The sequence below is a fragment of the Perognathus longimembris genome, chromosome 23, assembly GCF_023159225.1.
Source record: "Perognathus longimembris pacificus isolate PPM17 chromosome 23, ASM2315922v1, whole genome shotgun sequence".
Classification (NCBI taxonomy): domain Eukaryota; kingdom Metazoa; phylum Chordata; class Mammalia; order Rodentia; family Heteromyidae; genus Perognathus; species Perognathus longimembris.
This window is the reverse complement of record NC_063183.1, coordinates 11,491,429-11,510,503: the sequence shown is the minus strand read 5'-3', so window position 1 is coordinate 11,510,503 and position 19,075 is coordinate 11,491,429. Positions and strand designations below refer to the sequence as shown.

The following is a 19,075-nucleotide window of genomic DNA, read 5'->3' as shown; positions in this document are numbered from 1 at the left end:
GCCCCTTCACAACAGCTTCGTTCACAGTGACTGACTCATTTTCATTTGTTTTCTCTTTGGAGATCTTTGCTCCACTGCTCGAGCCATGTCCCCCGCCCTGCCCCCCCCCCCCCCAAGCCTTTTGCTTGGGTTTACTTTTCAGATAGGCTCTTGGCCAGGCTTGGACCTAGGTCCTCCTACCTCCCCCACCCTGAGTAGTTGGAGTTATAGTTTGCACCACCATACCACACACACACACACACACACACACACACACACACACACACACACCCAACTCCAGGGTGGTGCTCTACCAATTGGGCCACACCTCCACACCTGGCTTTTTAGTAATTCATTGGAGACAAGAATCTCAGGGACTTTTCTTCCCAGGTTGCCTTTGAATTGCAGCTCTCAAATCTGTCTTCGGGGTAGCTGGGGTGACAGGTATGAGCCATTCTGGCTCATTCTTCTGTACTTGGAAGAGCTACTTAGCTCCTCATCTCTCTTTGGGGGTTGGGCGAGGACTCGAGCGTGAGAACTTAGCACTTCTCTACTGGGTAGTGGTCTATCATGGCAGATCCTGACTTGCCTGTGAGATTCCGGTTCTCAAGGCAAGGCTGCCTCCAACACCTTGGCTTCAGGAGTCAGGATAGCACTGACTTTGCGCCAAGGAGACCCGGGCTCCGGAGAATGCTCACCATTTGGGGGAGGGTGTCTGCCCCTCTCCCCCATCTCTCAGTCTCAGGAGGCAGACATTTGCTTTGTGAACCCTCCTGAGTCCTGACTCACCATCTCTCCATCCTCACTGACCTCTGCTGAGATCCTGAGCCAATTCACTGGCTCCTGGCTGGGGACCACAGCTGTCTATCTCTAGCTTCCCCCTCAGCCTCTGCTCTAGGCAGTCACTGTCCTACCCAGACACAGGCAGGATCCTATTGGGTTGTGTGCAGTGTGGGTATGGAGGGGTGCAGGGAGACCAGGTGATGCAAGCAGGTGAGGGATGGTGCAGTGGACTGGCAAGAACACTCCAGCCTGGCTCCTTTTCATGACAAGCTTGGTCCTGACACAGCTGCTTTGGTACCAGGTCCTGGGTCACTCCATCTTCTCTTTTAGCCAAAGATTGTTTCTAATTGAGTCTTGGTATTTCTCATTTGTCTACTTCCTCCAGGAGACTTCTGAAATGCTCACTCTATAGAGACAGGCACGCAATCATTTCATACATGGACAGACCAAGACTTCCAGATGGAAAGAGAGGGGTGCAGAGTGACACACCTGTCGGGCACAGTGGCCCTCAGTTTCCCCCAGCAGTACTTCCAGATATAGTGCCTATGTGTTCCCCAAGCTTCATTCATCCAGTACCTCCCTAACCATCAGTGCTTGTTCTGTGTACTCCCTATTTGTATATATCTCCTGTCTGCCACTCATTTTCTGAGGAGGTTTTATGTCCCATCACGAAGTACCCAGTGACATATTCAACAAAAGACAGAACAATGCTGTTCACTTCTAGACAGATGCTGCTGGCTGCTCTCTGAAGAAAGGGGAGGACCTATTTAGAACATCATGCTTGTCATCCCAGCTACAAAGGAGGCAGCGAATGGGAGGAATGAGGTTTGAGACCATCTTGGGTAAAATGTCCAAGAGATCCCATCCTAACAAAAAAATCTGGGTGTCATGATGCAAGCCTGTCAGCCTAGCTATGTGGGAGGCATACATAGGACAATTATAGTCCAGGCGGGTCTGAGCACATATACCCAACACCCTATTTGAATTAGCTAAAGTAAAATAGGCTGAAGGTGTGTCTCAAGTGCAAGGCCCTGAGTTCAAACCCTAGTACCACCTCCTCCCACACACTCCAAACCACAAAAACCAAGCATCCACCCAGAGACTTTCTCTGCCCAATCAGAAGGATGGGCAGAGATGAGAAGCCTTGGTTCTGTCCTGTGTGAGTCGATGTTACTTAGCATCATGTCTGCATGCCACCCGAAAACAGCAGACGACAGGTGTGTGTGTGTGTGTTCAATATCTTGGAGTTAAAAAATGATGTCTGGGCTGGGCACTGGTGGCTCACACCTGTACTCCTAGCTACTCAGGAGGCTAAGATCTGAGGATTGTGTTTTGAAGCCAGGCTGGGCAGAAAAGTTTCCGTGAGGCTCTTATCTCCAACTAATCCCCAGAGAACTGAAAGTGGTGCTGTGGCTCAAGTGGTAGAGCACTAGCCTGGAGCACAAAGAAGCTCGGGGACAGTGTCCAGGCCCTGAGTTCAAGTCCCACAACCAACAAAAAAAAATGTCTGCACAAACTGGGGATTTCCAGGGAAATTCAAGGTGATTTGGGTTGGCAGTTACAACAGGAAATAACTTATAGCCTAACCCTGCAGCTCTATTACTGCCCCCTTCTGCGAAGAACGGTATATATGACAGCTGGCCTCTGTGTGCCTGTCTGATGACAGTCACTTCAAGAGTGTCAGAATGCTCCAAGTCGCCCCCACCAGACAACTGACAACCTTCTGTGGTCACCCAATTTGGTACCCAATTTGGTCCACAATAAGGAACTGAAATTAACATCAGAGGCCCTGAGAGGGCTAAGGGAGCGTTGGCAAATTAGAGGGTATCCAGATACAGGAAATCTGCAGATTTGAGATTACCTTGCCGGAGCAGAGTTTTCTGCTGGTCCCTTGCATACTTCCTTTGCATGCTGGCTTAGCTTGGCTGGCGGGCTCCTGACTGGTGTAGAGGGAGACAGGCTAGTGATGAGCTCCCTGCTGCTGCCCTGGGCATCGGAGGACATCCTTGGAGAGGACCAGCGCACAGGGAGAGGCACGGACTCCAGGCGCTGCTTCCTCCCTTCACTTCTCAGACCATGCGCTGCCTGGCTCCATGCCCTGCAGGGTCCCGCCTGCCTGAACCCCAAGGTAACTAACTGGGGAGAAAGTTGGGGCTGAGAGTGCATCTTCATTTACAGTGAGCTCTCCAGAGCCACCAGGCCAGATAAACGGAGACCTTGTTGTGGATGGAAGGGTGAAAGTTCAAAGAGTTTGAATCCCTCTGAGGCAAGCTGCAAGAAGGTGCAAAACTAGGGTCCCCACCCCACCCTGCTTGAGGGACATTGGGGTCAGTCAGGAGCCTGGGGGGTAAGAAGGCTTTTTATTTTTTTAAATCAGCGCTTAGACTTCTAGGTGTGTGTGTGCGAGCGCGCACGTGTGTGTGCATTGATGGCCAAGACCAAGGTCCTGTGGTTGTCAGGTCTTGCCTCTTGGTAAACAAAGGTAAATAAAAGTCTCTAGGGTAAGACCTCTGCCAGGTTCTATTACATCTCTGGGGAACCAGGAAAACCCCAAGAGTCAGCCTTGTGATGAGTATCTGGCCCCTGGTCACATGCCACCACCTTCTCTTCAGTCCCCAAATGGCATTTGAGAACCAGAGGCCAGGGGATTGAGGGGGAGAGATAGCATGTATGGAGCTGACATGCTCTACCAGGCGTGCAGTTGGCTCGACGCCCAGCCCTCCTGGCTGGGTGTGGTGTGCCCTTCAACTAGCTGCTAACCTGAGTCTTGGTTTTACCTCCACTATCATGCGGCTCAGTAGGAAATCCTGTGTTAGGGTTCAAATGTAAGAGATCAGAGGACCATGGTTCACCACCACGATATCTTCCTAGTATTGATATATGATTGGAAGGGGTGGGACCCGACACCCCTTTCCCCCTGCCCCTGCACACATGGCTCACTCTGAACCCAGAAGACAGTGACACGTGAGGGGTTTTGCTGTAGTATTTGGGGGAACATGCAGACCAACAAAGGAAAAGCGACCCCTGTAAGGTCTCATGCCTGACTGAGCAGGGCCCTAAGACCTCTGGAGAAAGAGGGCAAAATTCCCCATGGGAGGGGGTGTGGGGGGAGATGGGAGGCAGGAGGGCTGGAGCAGGTCCCTGGGGAGGAGGACTGACTCAGATCCAAGCGTCACTCACCTCTATAATGGCACTGAGCTGGGGGGATAGCTGAGCCACCAGGGACCCAATACAATAGCAATAAAGCCAGGGCTGGGAGGTTACCTTCCTAGAGCACTGGCTGGGTGCCATGGGACTTCCCCCATCCTCCCGCAAGCAAGGCTGGCCTCTGGGGAGGAAGAGGGGGCTGGATAACAGGGCACGGGATAGTGGAGTCCGGAGAGTCTGGGATTCCACCAAAATGCTTCTTTCCAAGAAAGCACGTGGGGAACCAGCAGCCGAAGCCTGCAAGACTCAAGTTTGGCTCAAGCCCTGGGGCGTTGCAGATAGAAAGTGAAAGAAAAGAGAGAGGCTGGAAGGAGGTGGGGAGGGAGGTGGGGAGGTGGGGTGTCTAGCCCCAAGCTCACCCAGCCCCAGAGTTGCTGTGAGACAGAAGCCATCGGCAGCCGCGCCCGCGCGCCTGGAGCCGGGGAACCGCGGTAGGTGACCGAGGTCCCTTCTGCAGTCCCGCAGCTGCGCTGGGAGGGGAGGTGGGCAGCTCTGCCCGAGGGCGCACCGCGGGGCCAGGGACCCAGAGTGGGAGTGCAAAGGCCGGGCGACTCCGGAAAGCACTTGAGAGCTGCAGGGGCCGTGGGGACAGGCTGGCGGGAAAGTGTGCAGACGCTGGGACACAGATGGAAGGACTGAGTGAGCAGGGACAGACGCGCGCCCGGCACCTGCAGGGGCGACCTTGGCTCCTGGAGAGACGCGGGACCCTGGACCACAGCCGCAATCCCCAGAGCCTCAGTGGCCTGTAGGGCAGGCCCCCTCCTATGGGGACTTTAGCACAGGGACACAGAGGGCCACTGCCGGGTGCTGAGGACTTAGTATACCCTCACCTCCAACCACTTTGTGGGGTGGTAGTGGGGGATCCCCTGAAACACTGCGTCCTCCGCCTTGTCCTTAATAGAGACAAGAGACTCTAAGAGGCTGGGAAGGGAGTTGTGGGTCTCCTTGGGGTCCCGGAAAATCAGAATTGCAATCACCTAGCTTGGAATACTTTAGACCTCCTAGTACCACACCCCACGGGCGCTGGAGAGAGGACATGGCTTGGGGAGGACATGGTTTGGGGGAACACAGCTTATGAAGGACATGACTTGGGGGGATGTGGCTTATGGGGACATGACTTAGGGGGGACATGGCTTGGGGGAATGTCGCTTAGGGGGGACACAGCTTGGGGCGGTGGCACTCAGCTTGGAGGGGGGGGGCACAGCTTAGGAGGTGGCAGAGCCTCTCCCCAGGCAGTCAAGAGCTCCATTTTTGGCAAGAAGCTGTCCCTGGTCCATCTGTGCCCTCTTGAGGAAACACTACCCCCACCCTGGGGCAATTAAAGAAAATAGGGCTTCTTGCCTTTGGGCTGGGTGGAACAAAAAAAGAAAAAGTAACCCTCAGAGTCACCATCCAAACCTGGGGAACTGGTCTCCAGATGGCGGAAAGTGTGAGTGGGAAGGGTCCTTGAGAAGCCCGGGCCCCTCCCGGACTTGGGATCCCATGGCACGCTCAGGTCTCTGACCCCCAACTCCAACCCAGGCCCCGCCCCCAGCCTCCAGGCCCCACCTCATGCTCCAGGCTCTGCCCAAGCGCCAGACTCAGGCCTCACCCCATACCCAAAGCTCCTCTCAGACTCCAGGCCCAGGCTCCAGCCCCTACACCATACTCCAGGCCTCACCCCATACTCAGGGCTCTGTCCTAGGCTCCAGGCCAGCACTGGGGCCTGGTTGGGAACCTGTGGCTTAAACCACCTCTGTCAGATGAGTTCCAACATCTTCCACTGAAAGCTACTGAGTCCCGGGAAGTGTTTCTGTTTCATTTCGGCAAAGGCTTCTCAATACGCAGTTGGCAGGGACAGCATTAGGACGCAGGTCTCCTAGCCACAGCTTGTCTCCCTGCTCTCCGTCCTGGGACCCCTCACCCCAGTCCTTGCATTACCAGCCTGTGAGCAGGCTGGAGTTTCTCACTTGGGTTCCAGGATTTTCCAGATTGCTCTGGAGGAGGAGGGTGCCCGCTGCCAGGGCCCACAGCAGCGACAGGGTTTCTCTGAGGTTTTGGAGGTGGACACCTGTATCTTTGTGGGGCTCCGTTTGACTTCCAGGTAGCACTTGGGGGAGGGGTCTCAGATGAAATTCTCTGGGAAGCCGTCCTATCTCGGCCTCCTGAGTAGCTAGGGTGACAGGCGTGAGCCACAGGCACCTGGCGAGTTTTTATTGTTGCTGCTTTTGAAGACTTTCTGTCCACACATGTACACCCCACCCTCCACTCTCCAAACTACTGAGGTGCTGTTTGCTCTGGGCTCCTCCTTGGTGTTGCACATTCTGTGGGTTTGACAGGTACAGGAGGATCTGTAGCCACCATGGCCATAGCATGGGAATGGCTTCGCTGCACCAAAGTCCCCTGCGCCCCACCCTTACCCTTGCTCCCTCTCTCTCTCTCCCCAGCCTCTGACCTTTGGCTTTCCAGCCTGCCATGAGGCTGGGGGTCAGACAGCATGCAGCTTGTCAGATGGGTTGCTCTCACGTGGGGGAGTTGTGCTCTGTGAAGCCCCTGTTGGAGAAAAGAGGTTCTGGCCCCTCCGTGTCCTTTCACTGAGCAGCTCGGTGATCCCCTGCACAGGGAACTGAGATCCTTGGAGAGGTTTGCTGAAAGTCTTTTCTCCCCTGTGATTATCTTGTCTAACCAATGAGGACCCTGAAGGCCACAGAAGGTGCCCCAGCCTCAGAAGTCCAGCAGGACTCAGGTCACAGGAGTTGGGGCTCTGGTAGTGACCCCACGCCGAGCGTCTGTTATGGTCAACCTGCCGTCTCCATGTGACTGTGACAACCCCACTCCTTCTGCCCCACCCTCAGCCATTCCTGTGGATCAAGGTCAGGGACCCGAGCCAATCTTGTTCCTAGTTCCAGCTTACCTACACTGAGGTCACTTCCTCCTACCACAGGCATGGGCTAGCCAAGTGAGGTGGAGTTGCCAAATGCCAGTAGTCGTGTGTGTGTGTGTGTGTCTGTGTGTGTGTGTGTGTGTGTGTGTGTGTGTGTGTACTGAGGTTCAAACTTACAACTTATGTTTGGTAGGCTGGCACTCTTCTCTTCTACTTGAGCTACATGCTCAGACTATTTTTGATTTAGTTGCCCCTATAGTCTCCTACCTTCAGACCTTCAGCCTCCTGTGCAAGTGAGATTACAAGCATGAGCCACAATGCTCAGTTTATTGATTGAGATGGGGGCTTCCTAACTTTTTGCCTGGACGGGCCTAGAACAATCCTCCCAACCCCTGTCTGCTCAGTAGCTGGGATGAGTCACTGTGGATTTCTTGGCCATGTCAATATTCTTAAGTACTGGGGCAGGGGAGGGTGGTGAAGGCAGCGGGCTGGTCAGTGAGGAGCAATGCTGTAACCCCACCATCTCCAGCCACCGTTCAGTGGGGGAGGCAGCAGGGCTGGGTACCCTAGACCCCCCACATATTGTATCTTCAGGGCTCCTGCTCTGTCCTCTGGGCCAGCCCCACCCCTCCCCTCCTGTGGATCTCAAGCCCACTATGGGGTGGGATGGAATGGAAACCTGCTACCATCCATTCTGCACCAATGTCTGCAGCAGGGCAGAATCAGAAGAGCCAATCAAGGGCTCCATGGAATGGGGGCACACCTAAGTGCCAAAGGGCCACACCTATGGGCAGGATGGCCAGGCCACAGGCAGCGAGGGACAGCAGGGGGCTGTCCTCTCTTCAGAGTCACTTCCATCCTCAGCTTGCTCTGCACATGCAGGTGTGTATGTGGTGGTGGGGGGAGTGGTCTAGCTAGGGAGCTTTGATGGATGGCAGCTCAGAACACCAAGACCTAAGCAGATTTCAGCATGACAGGGAGACAGCTAGGGCATGTGAACAGACCTGACCAGGAGCCCAGAGTCCAATGCCCATGTCCCCTCACACAGGGAGATTTTCCTTAGCTGTATGCCTTGTGTGGTGGGCATGCCACATAGAATTACCCTCAATCTGTGACCTAAAAGACAGGCTCTATTATTCTTCTTTCTTTTGTGCTAGAATAGGGGCTTGAACTCAGGCCCGGGCACTGTCCCTGAGCACTTTGGCTCAAGGCTGGCACTCTATCACTTGAGCTGCAGCTGTATTTCCAAGCTCCATGCTTTTGATTGAATGGTGGGGAAGCTGAAGCCCAGACAGGGTAAGGCAGAACACCTTTCAACCAGGATCCAGCTCCAGTTCCTCTCCCACCACCCTGAGCAGAAAGGAGGTGCTGAAAGAGAACCCAGGCTGCATCCCTGGGTGGCTGGGAGCTACTGTGGGTGTGGATTCTCCACATCTCTCCAGCCCCCTGTGAGATCCTGGGTGTGTCTTTCTTCCCAGGCAGTGGGCAGCCAGGCACCATGGAGGTGGGCCTGCTGGAGGGCGGGTACCTGGAGCTTCTCAACAGTGATGCAGACCCCTTACACCTCTACCACGCCTGCGACCAGATGGACCTGGCTGGAGAAGAAGAGATGGAGTTCTGCTCGGGTGAGCCTCCCTCCCTTTGCCTCTTCCGTCTGTCCCCATCCCAGCAACATGGGAGGAGGAACCCGGCGCCAGGCTCTAGTCAGCACCACGGACAGCTCCAGAGCCTTTGCCCTCTGCCTCAGCCGTTCCCCATTCCAAAGGGTTTCTCTCTGCTCACCCCCAGAAGCCGACCCAGAGACCATCAACTGCGACCAGTTCACTAGGCTGCTGTGTGATGTTGAAGAGGATGAAGAGGCTGGGGAGGCTTACGCCAACATTGGTAGGAAAGCTCTCCTAGCCCAGAGTAGCCATCTCAGCACCCCAAATAGGGTTCTCTACCATGTCTGTATAGGTCAAGTGTGGGTCACCATCCCAGCTATCTGGGTGATGGTTGTGAAGCCTGGGGTCAAGTACCTAGAGCAGGAATTTTCTGAGGAAACAATTGCTAGGTGTTGGATGTCACCCCACAGCCTCCACCACCATTCCCAACTTCAGCCCAACTCCATGCCCAACTCCCACATTCTCCATGGCTCCCACCGCATCAAGCCTCAACCTTCTCCAACATGACACACCTACATCATCACTGGCCCCTGGCTTCCTAAACATGCCCTGAACACCTTGCCTCCTCCTGTCTCTCCCTACCCACTAGGCCTTCCACTTTTCTCACCTCACACTCTGCCTCATCTGTTAAGGCCAACTTCTGGGATCTCCTCCTCCAGGAAGCCCTCTCTGATTGCCCATAGGCACTCTTTGCTCTGACCTTCTCTCTGCCATTGGCTCCAAGTCGTAATTATCCACCATTTATTGAGTGCCTTACCAGGTACTGTGTTGAAAGCCTCACATGCACAGCTGGTAGTGGTCATTATCCCACCCTGTTGGAGGCATGATTTATTCTCCTTGAACACATTAGGAAATGGGAGCCCAAAGATGCTAAGTAACTGATCTAGGGTTGCCAATGGAGCTAGCAGAAGGCCAATGGAGAATAGAGGTGGAATTTGAGCTTGAACCCGTCAACTCTACAGCTCTGCCTTGCACTGCTTTCTGTCTGCAGAACAGTTTTCGTGGACATGTACCACACCTCTTTAGTGAGCTGAGAAGCCTGTGAGAGATCCTGTTCATTCACTTATTTGATCATTTATATGTCTAGGGGCATAGTGCTTCACACCTGTAATCCTAGCTACTTGAGGAGATGGAGATCATGGTTTGAGCCTAGGTTGGGAAAAAGCTCAGGAGATTCCATCTTAACCAATAGGAAGATCACAGTCCAGGAAGGCTAGAGCATAAAGCTAAACCTTAACTTGAAAATAACCAATCCACAAAGTGAATGGAGGCATAGCAAGTGCAAAGGCCCTGAGCTCAATCCAGACTAACAAACAAATGTCTAGAGACATGTCTTGAGCCTGTACTGTGTGCCAGGTCTGTAAAGATGCAGCTCCCTGATGCATAGGCCAAGGCCTGGCATGCAGCACGGCTCTGGGAAACCTGCTGACTGACTATGTTTTCTTGTCTGGTCAGCGGAACTGGACCAGTATGTGTTCCAGGACTCCCAGATGGAGGGCCTGAGCAAGGACATTTTCAGTAAGTTGGGGGGAGGCCTTGTGTTTCCTTTCTGGTTCTGGGACACACTGTGGATCTGATCACTACTTCTCCCCATGCAGGGCTGAGGGCGGCTTGCCATGGCCAGAACGGCTGTGAGATTGCTCTGGTTTCTCTCCACAGTAGAGCACATTGGGCTCGATGAGGGGGTCGGTGAGAGTGTGGAGGTGCCAGCTGAAGCAGGAAAGCGAAATCAGAAAAGATGTGAGTAAGGCCCTGCCAGGCCTGGCCTAGCCACATCCTTGGCTTTAGGACCTGTTCAAGCTCCCAGTTGCTCCACTTGTCAGGTCCTGCCTTCTCTGGAATTGGGGTCCCCATTAACTCCATTTACCATTGGTCAGTGGTGATCCAGGGAGTAAAGAGGTGGCTCAGGATGCATGGTGGGGCTCAACCCTGGCTGTTTGGTCTTTAAGTTCTGGCTTCTCCTTCACCCTGGATGATCAGTCACCTGGTATCTGAGAAAGTCTCTTCACACACAAGCGTGGCAAGAGCTGAGTGCAATCCTGAGCCTTGTGACAAAGACATGCACCTCTCTGAGCCTCCTGCCCAGCCTCCCTGCCTCCTTAGAACTTCCCCCTGGCAGCCAGTCATGTGATCTGACCCTTCCCGCTGCTTCTGATTCACCATGGAGGGACATTGTGCTCAAGCCTCACTGAGTTCTTTCTACCCATGACTCAGGGCTTCCCAACCTCAGGGCCTTTGCAGCGCTGTTCTCACTGGGAAGAAGTGTCCTTCTTTGCTCTTCTTCCCAGTTCTCCCCATAGCCAGCTCCTATGAGGGCATTCAGGCTGCTTCCTCCTGGAAGCCTTCCCTAACCATACTACCATGCAGAGTAACTCATAGTTCTGTAGCCCTCATTGTAATGGGTGCTGTTTGTTGATTGCCTTCTGTTTAGTTCCCACACTTCTGGGCAGTGACCTTGTCTTACTCGCTCATGAGCAGGCCTCGGCATCTAGCACATTGCTCAGTAACACCCCAATATATCTGTTCAGTTGCAATGTATGTAAAGTAGGACAACTGGAGGGCTCCTCCTGTGCCGGCCTGGTATAACCTCCATGCCTACTTACTTACTGTTGAACACATGAATCAGACACATGGTATAAAATCCAAACTGCAAAGAGTATTCAGTGAGAGCAAATCTTCCTCCTGTCCCGTCTCTCGCAGTCCCTCCCCAAGGCGGCCAGTGCCACCCGTGTCCTTTCTGCCTTGTCAGATAATCTGTGAATCTAGAAGCTGGTTGCTTTTTATTTATTTTTATTTTATTTTTGGCCAGTCCTGGGCCTTGGACTCAGGGCCTGAGCACTGTCCCTGGCTTCTTCCCGCTCAAGGCCAGCACTCTACCACCTGAGCCACAGCGCCCCTTCTGGCCGTTTTCCATATATGTGGTGCTGGGGAATCAAACCGAGAGCTTCATGTGTAGGAGGCAAGCACTCTTGCCACTAGGCCATATTCCCAGCCCCAGAAGCTGGTTGCTTTTTTTTTTTTTAAATTTTTTTATTATTAATTGAACATATTATTAATTGAACATTATTAATTGAACAAGGTGTTGTGCAAAGAGGGTGCAGTTACATAGTAGGGCAGTGTGTACATTTCTTGTGATATCTTACAACCCAGAAGCTGGTTGCTTTTTAACATTTCTTTTTCTTCTCCAGCAAATGGACACATTTCGCCTTCTCCATTCCACACATCACTCTCTTCCTTTAACCTGGCTGACCATTGGTGGAAAACTTGGGTCCATCTCCAGGGCCGCCCCCTCCTCCCCTGCCCTCTCCCTTCCAGCACATACACTACTGGCTTTAGCATTTCCGGCACATGCGACACTTTGGGTAGGAGCACTTCCGGTAGGAGCATTTCTACCCTTGGCACTTCCGGCAAGTGCAGCGCTATGGGTAGGGTACGAGCACTTCCTGCATGTACACACTTCCGGCTGTAGCACCGCCCTTCACCTTGCTTTCTTTGGGGCTCGCTGGCTGGCAGCCGGAAGGGGTGGGTCTTTCGCGCCCTGACCCGTGGTGAGCTTCCACTGGTGTGCGTGTCACGGGGCGTGGACCTCCCTGGACCTCCACGCCCCGTGCACAAGGAGGCCTGGGCACAGGCCGGCAAAGACTGAGTCCAGGGCCAGTTTTTGTGATTCCCACTCCACACCATGTCTCTGGTGGAGCCGCCCCTTCTAGCAGCCCTAGGCCTCATGCTTCTATGTGGATTTGTGCTCAAAGCAGGGAGCAGGGCTGGAGAGGGCGGGAGGGGAACCGGGCGGGAGGGGAACCCCAGAGCTTTCCTGCTTCCTATGGCAAGGCCGCCAGCCGTGAGACCCTCATGGCCGGGTGCTGACTACCACGTTCCCTCCGCAGCCCTCCTGGAGGAGCACTCCCAGGACCCCAAGCGCAGGAAGCCAGGTGAGGAGATTCCCAGGCTGAGGCTTGCTGCCAGCGCAACCAGCCCAGAGAGATGAAGTCACTTGTTGAATATGGCTCAGCTGTAGAGAGAGAGAGCGGGATTCCAGCCAGGTGTGGTTACCCAGCTGAGGGGAGACCCAGCTTCTCCCACTCAGCCTCTCCCAGCCTTTGCAACCCTCCAAGGGTTCATGAACTGATTAGGGGAGGTAGGATATATCCCTAAGCAGGGGCGCTCAGCACCCAGCCACAAGTCCAGGATGGGACTTCCTTCAGAGTAACCACTGATCAATAGGTCAAGAAGGTGACAGGCATTTCCTCTGACTGCCACCTCCAGGTGCCCACCCCACCTCTAATACCACCCCCTTCCCCACAGCTGAGACCCCTGCTGTGCCCATCCTGACTGGCAGTTTCCTGGTAGGACCAGTAGGCAGTGACTCTACCCTGCTCTGCCCACCACCTACTCTGTTCAGCCAGGAAATAGTACCAGGCCAGATGCACCTGGAGGGAGCTGCTCAGCTGTCAGGTATGATTGGGGGATTGGGAGGGTGGGAAGTGGCTGAGGAGCTGGCGCTGGGCCCAGAGTGCTAGGAACAGCAATCATACACACACATATACTCACATATATACACATATACAGACCACACACATATATACACATACACATGCACACGTGCATGCATATACACAGTGCACACAGATATAGTCACATACACATGCATACCACACACATGTACAACATACACACATATACACACAGATCATTGTCACCTGGACAGCTGGGACATGAAAATGCACATTGGAAGAAAATATACACATACTCTGGGAGGCTACGAGGGACTCTCCACTACTTGGGGTGTTCACCTGCCAGCCCTTTCCATGGGATGCTTTGTCTCTGGCCAGCCAACTGCTTGAGTGCTGGGTGCTGGGGGCCTGGGATCACCATCCCAGGCAAGAAAAGCACACTGTGGCTCTTGGGGAAAAATCAGAGCTCTTGGTGAGAGTCAGACACTCATAACATTGTCACAGGACAGGGTAACAAAGTCCCTACCTCACTCACTGCCTCAGTCTTTTGCAGTGCTCCCTTCGGGGTCCTCCACTGGCTGCCTCCGTCTTTCTGCTGGACCCTTCCAGTTCATCTCGACTCTCCCCGTCCTGCCCCAGGAGCACTGGCAAATTTTAGAGGCTGGCACAAACATCTCTGGCATATTTATCTACCATGGTGAGTGTGTATGTGTGACCCTTAATCTCTCCGCCTCCTTGACAGCTAATTTTCTGATCTTATCCTCCTCCCCATCCATCTCGTGATTCTTCCTCCCCAGTGCACTGTTCTCTATTCCCATTTCCCAAAACTCAGAACAGAAGGATGTAGCTCCCTGAGGTGATCTGGGTGTGATTCAGCTTTCTGCCTGTCCTTTAGAAAATTACATGGTTTTCAAGCTGTGACATCCACACATGCTTGTTAAGAATCTAAGTAACAAGCTGGGTGCCAGTGGCTCATGCCTGTAATCCTAGCTACTCAGGAGGTTGAAATCTGAGGATTGCTGTTCAAAACCAGCTTGGGCAGGAAAGTCCATGAGACTCTAATCTCCAATGAACCACTAGAAATCAGAAGTGGCACTGTGGCTCAAGTGGTAGAGCAGTAGCCTTGAGCTGTAGAGCTCAGGGACAGCACCCAGGCCCAGAGTTCAAGTCCCGGGACTGACAGAAAACAAAGCTAAGCAACAAGAGACACTTAAAAGAATCAACTCCTTTAGTATACCAGTGCAAACAGTTTGGTGTGCATGCTTACACAGCTTTGTCTGATTTGTCTTTTTGCTCCCCGGATCAGTAACATGGTTCCTGCTAACCTGCCCCACACTGACAGTTGTAGACAGATGCAGGGAAGGCACGTCCAGGCTCTTAGGATGAGGCAGAAGCTCCTGCTCAAGTCCAAGTGTCCTTTGTGGTACCATGACTGCAGAAAGAAAGGAATCTCTCCTGACTCATAGTAAAATGAATGGGAAGAGCACCATCTGAGTGTCTGCCTGGAGCTCCCTGTGAGCTGCCCTGGCCATTTCACAGATGGCAACTATTTCACAGATGGAGCTAGCTATCACTCCACGGCTCTTTTCTCTGCTTTGTCTTTTTTTTTGGGTGGGGGGGTGGGGAGAGGGGAGTAGTCCTGGGGCTTGAACTTAGAGCCTGGGCCCTGTCCCTGAGCTTTTGCTCAAGGCTAGCACTCTACCACTTGAGCCACAGTGCAACTTCTGGCTTTTTCTGTGTATGGGGTACTGAGGAATTGAACTCAGGGCTTCATGCATGCTAGGCAAGCACTCTACCACTAAGCCACATTCCCAGCCCCTCTGCTTTGTCTTGAGAGGCCTTCCTTGGGAAGCTCCCTCTGCCCTTTGTAGACTTGCCAAGCCACACAGCTGATTTGGGATGGAGGTGGACCCAGGTGACTTCCTGCTTGGGTTCTCACGCCTGCTCTCTTTTCAATGTAGGTGACTTACCCCAGGCCAGCCAACTGTTTCCTTCTACTGGTCCTCCTGTTCACAGCCTCCCCAAATCCCCAGACCGGCCGGGCTCTACCAGCCCCTTTGCTCCATCCACGGCTGACCTGCCCAGCATGCCAGAAGCAGCGCTGACTTCCCGTGCGAGGGTGACAGGTAGGCCCTCCTGGGGCCTGCAACAGATGGAAGCAGGTTGTGGTGTGGGGAAGGAGACTTTTCCTGCAGTGCCACAGGCTGCACGTTTGGGGTGACTGGTGGGAGGAAGGCCTCGGGGGGCAGAGGGTGACACCCTGTGGTGAAATGGTGCAGCCTCCAGCAGGAAGCTGACCCAGGGCAGCCATGTCTTCTGAAGTTACAGATCCCACTTTTTATGCCAGTGCTGGGGGTTTTCAAACCTTGCTAATAAGTTTTGAGAGTAGAGCTGTTAGAAATAAAGAAGTCAGGCATGGCCAGACCACTGCCTTGTCACCCGGAATTGGGCTCTGCCCTAGGACAATCTGAAGGCCGAAGGCTCCTAGCCCTAACTTGCCATTGTCTTCTCTTTCCACAGAGGACGACATGGCCCCCTCCCCACGCCAGGGTGCTGCAGAGGTCCCGAAATGGCCTGGTGAGTGGTGGATGGCTCCCTCTGTCCTGAGCTGGTGTCGAAGCCCAAGTCTGGCTTCTCTTGGCTCAGTCATGCCATGCTTGCTGAGTTCTGATTGGCATATTCATATAGTACTTATTCAGCTTTTTTTTTTTTTTTTTGGCCAGTCCTGGGCCTTGGACTCAGGGCCTGAGCACTGTCCCTGGCTTCTTCCCGCTCAAGGCTAGCACTCTGCCACTTGAGCCACAGCGCCACTTCTGGCCGTTTTCTGTATATGTGGTGCCGGGGAATCGAACCTAGGGCCTCGTGTATCCGAGGCAGGCACTCTTGCCACTAGGCTATATCCCCAGCCCTTATTCAGCTTTTTGGCTCATACAGTTAGTGCTTGCTCAGTTCTGATTGGCTCATTCACCCAGCATTTATTCAGCTTTGACTGGCTGGCTCGTTCATTCATTCCCACTTGTTGGCTTTACTGCCATCATATCAGCATTCATTCAAGCAGCAGGTGCTCTGCCCCTGCCCCTCAGGAGCCCTCTCTCCTAAGGGCCCCTGGCCCTGGCCAGGGGTGGGGGGCAGTGCTTGACTTTGTGTTTGCAAGGCTGAGAGAATGGAAGAGAGGTGGGTGGTTGGTGGCTGAGCGAGTAGATGAGGAAATTGATGGGTGTAGAGTGATGGAAGTAGGTGAAAAGTCACGAGTGAATAAGAGAATGGTGAGCCAGGTGTGGTAACGCACACCTGGGACCCCAGCATTGAGGAGGCTGAGGCAGGAGAATCATGAGTTCCAGACATGACTCTGCCTCAAAGAAGAGAGAGAGAGCGTGCGCACCTGGGCAGAAATGTTCATGAGGCCCTTCTCTACCACATCAGAGCAGAGGCAGGTGCCTGTCTTAGTAAGTGACATGGGAGGCTGAGAAAAGCCCTTGAGACTTCATCTCCATCAGGGGAAACTGGGCATGGTGACAGGTCCCTGTAGTATCAACAGTAACAGAGAAGCCTCGAGCAGGCAGATTGCAGCCCAGGCGCATGCTGGGTGGGATGCTAACCCTTATCTCAAAACTAACCAAAGCTAGGCACCAGTGACTCCTTCTGTAACCCCAGCTCCTCATTTGGAAGGTTGAGATCTAGAGAATCTTGGTTTGAGGACAGTTACGCCCCCATCCCCTCCCATGCAGAAAACTTTTCTAGCTTCCATCTCCACAATAAACAGCAAAATCCAGGGCTTGAGGTATGGCTCAAGTAGTAGAGTGCCCGTCTAACAAATGCCAAGCTCTGAATTCAAACTCCAGTACTGCCAGCCTCTGAAAATAAAATAACAAGTCTACAGGGTTAGAGTCATGGCTTCTTGTAGCAAACCCCAGGAAAAAAACCCAGTATTGCCAGAACTGCCCTCCCCCAAAACCAGGAGTGGCAGAAGATGAGTAAATGATGGGTGTGGAATGAGTGAATGAATGAACAAGTGAATGGGCCATCCTTGAAGACTGTGGGGAGCAAGAGGAGGAGCTGTCCATGTGCTTCCAGTCCTGATCCCACCCCCTTGTCCCCGGCAGAGCCCGTGGAGCAGTTCTGCCACTGGCTTCGGGATAAGTACCGGGCCGAGCCTGCAGGCCCGGACGGCCACCTGGTGGAGGTGGACCTGGTGCGGGCCAGGCTGGAGAAGGGCAGCAGCAAAAGCCAGGAGAGGGAGCTGGCTACCCTGGACTGGACAGAGCAGCAGCTGGCCCGTGGGGGTCTGGTCGAGGTGCTGCTGTCCACCAGTGACTGCCGACCAGCAGGAGAAACACAAGTGATTGCCGTGCTGGGCAAGGCCGGCCTGGGGAAGAGCCACTGGGCCCGGGCGGTGAGCAGGGCCTGGGCATGCGGCCAGCTCCCCCAGTATGACTTCGTCTTCCATGTCCCCCGCCACTGCCTGGACCATCTGGGGGACACCTACCGCCTGCAGGATCTGCTCTGCCCCGCGGGCCCGCACTCCCAGGCCCCGGATGACAGAGTCCTCAGCCACATTGTGAGGCGGTCCAGTCACGTCCTGCTTATCCTGGATGGCTTCGAGGAGCTGGAAGCCCAGGACGGCTTTGTGCATAGCGCATGTGGTGCTGTGCGCTCCGAGCCCTGCTCCCTCCGTGGGCTTCTGGCCGGCCTGCTCCAGGGGAAGCTGCTGCGGGGCTGCACGCTGGTCCTCACCGCCCGGCCCCGGCCCCGCCTGGCCCAGTGCCTGAGCAAGGCCCACGCCCTGTTCGAGGTGCCCGGCTTCTCTGCGGAGCAGGCTCAGACTTACCTAAGGCGCTACTTGGAGGACGCTGGGGTGCCCGAGGACCCAGAGAGGGCCCTGGCGCTCCTGAGGGAGCAGCCGTTTCTTCTCAGCCACGGGCACAGCCCTGACGTGTGCCAGGCAGTGTGCCAGCTCTCCAAGGCCCTGCTGCAGGCGGGCACAGAGGCCCAGCTGCCCTGCACGCTCACGGGACTCTACGTGGGCCTGGTGGGTCCTGCTGCCAGGGACAGCCCCCCAGGGGCCCTGGCAGGCCTGGCCAAGCTGGCCTGGGAGCTGGGCCGCCGGCACCAGCGCACCTTGCACGAAGACCAGTTCCCCTCGGCGGAGGTCAGGACGTGGGCCGTGGCCCAGGGCTTGGTGCGGGCGGCCCCAGAGGCTGCCGAGGCCCAGCTGGCCTTCACCAGCTTCCCGCTGCACTGCTTCCTGGGGGCCCTGTGGCTGGCCCAAAGCAGCGACATCAAGGACAAGGAGCTGCCGCAGTACCTGGCGCTGACGCCCAGGAAGAAGAGACCCTATGACAACTGGCTGGCCGGTGCCCCACGCTTCCTGGCTGGCCTCATCTTCCAGCCCCGCGCCTGCTGCCTGGCAGCCCTGCTGGGGCCTGCGGTGGCCGCCAGAGCGGACAGGAAGCGGAAGGTGCTCACAAGGTACCTGAAGCGGCTTCAGCTGGGGACGCTGCGGGTGGCGCAGGTGCTGGAGCTGCTGCACTGCGCCCATGAGGCGCAGGACCCCAGCATCTGGCAGCATGTGCTGTGGGGGCTCCCCGAAAACCTGTCCTTCCTGGGCACCCGGCTCACGCCCCCCGATGCCCACGTGCTGGGCAAGGCCTTGGAGGCCGCCGGCCGAGACTTCTCCCTGGACCTCCGCAGCACTGGCCTTGACCTCTCCGGCCTGGGCAGCCTCGTGGGACTCTCCTGTGTCACGCGTTTCAGGTGGGGGCAGAGCACGCAGTGGCAGTCGGGGTACCCAGACTTCTTCCACTTAGGAGGTGCAGCTCAGAGAAGAGCAGCTCAGGGTGGCAGCTTTCTCACCAGCATTTGAAGGCCTGCCCTGGACATGTCTAGAACCAAAGGCTGCTCTGGGTTCAGGTTTCTCTCCTTCCCTCCATTCCCCAGCCAAGTCACCACCCTCTCCACCTCTCCACCTCTCCACCTCTGTTCTCTTCCCTTCCACCCCACTGTATTTGCCCCTCCAGGGCATTCTCTACAGAACGTGGGTCCCCCTGGCCTCTGCTTACCACCCTTCAGGGCAGCCTCTCCCTCTCCGAATGAAGTCTGAATTGCTTCATTGCTCACTGAAGTCC

At 54.9% G+C, this 19,075-nt stretch overlaps 2 protein-coding genes across 5 annotated transcripts in view; one reads left to right on the top strand and one right to left on the bottom strand.

Moving 5' to 3' along the window:
• The window catches only part of Ciita (class II major histocompatibility complex transactivator), a 30,820-nt gene that overhangs the window by 4,737 nt on the left and 7,008 nt on the right, over positions 1-19,075 (top strand). The window contains exons 1-11 of one of the 4 annotated variants that reach the window (XM_048331769.1): positions 2,686-2,890; positions 8,311-8,457; positions 8,621-8,716; positions 9,952-10,014; positions 10,156-10,236; positions 12,384-12,428; positions 12,802-12,951; positions 13,504-13,647; positions 14,912-15,076; positions 15,471-15,527; positions 17,054-18,704. In XM_048331769.1, the coding sequence (XP_048187726.1) occupies positions 2,839-2,890; positions 8,311-8,457; positions 8,621-8,716; positions 9,952-10,014; positions 10,156-10,236; positions 12,384-12,428; positions 12,802-12,951; positions 13,504-13,647; positions 14,912-15,076; positions 15,471-15,527; positions 17,054-18,704 (2,651 nt within the window). In that variant the 5' untranslated portion in view covers positions 2,686-2,838. Of the gene's footprint in view, positions 1-2,685; positions 2,891-8,310; positions 8,458-8,620; positions 8,717-9,951; positions 10,015-10,155; positions 10,237-12,383; positions 12,429-12,801; positions 12,952-13,503; positions 13,648-14,911; positions 15,077-15,470; positions 15,528-17,053; positions 18,705-19,075 lie in introns of those variants that run through there. The other 3 variants (XM_048331770.1, XM_048331768.1, XM_048331767.1) reach the window with 3 other exon arrangements.
• Tvp23a (trans-golgi network vesicle protein 23 homolog A) overlaps positions 1-19,075 on the bottom strand; it is a 55,086-nt gene that overhangs the window by 30,018 nt on the left and 5,993 nt on the right. The gene's annotated exons all lie outside the window — the stretch shown is intronic.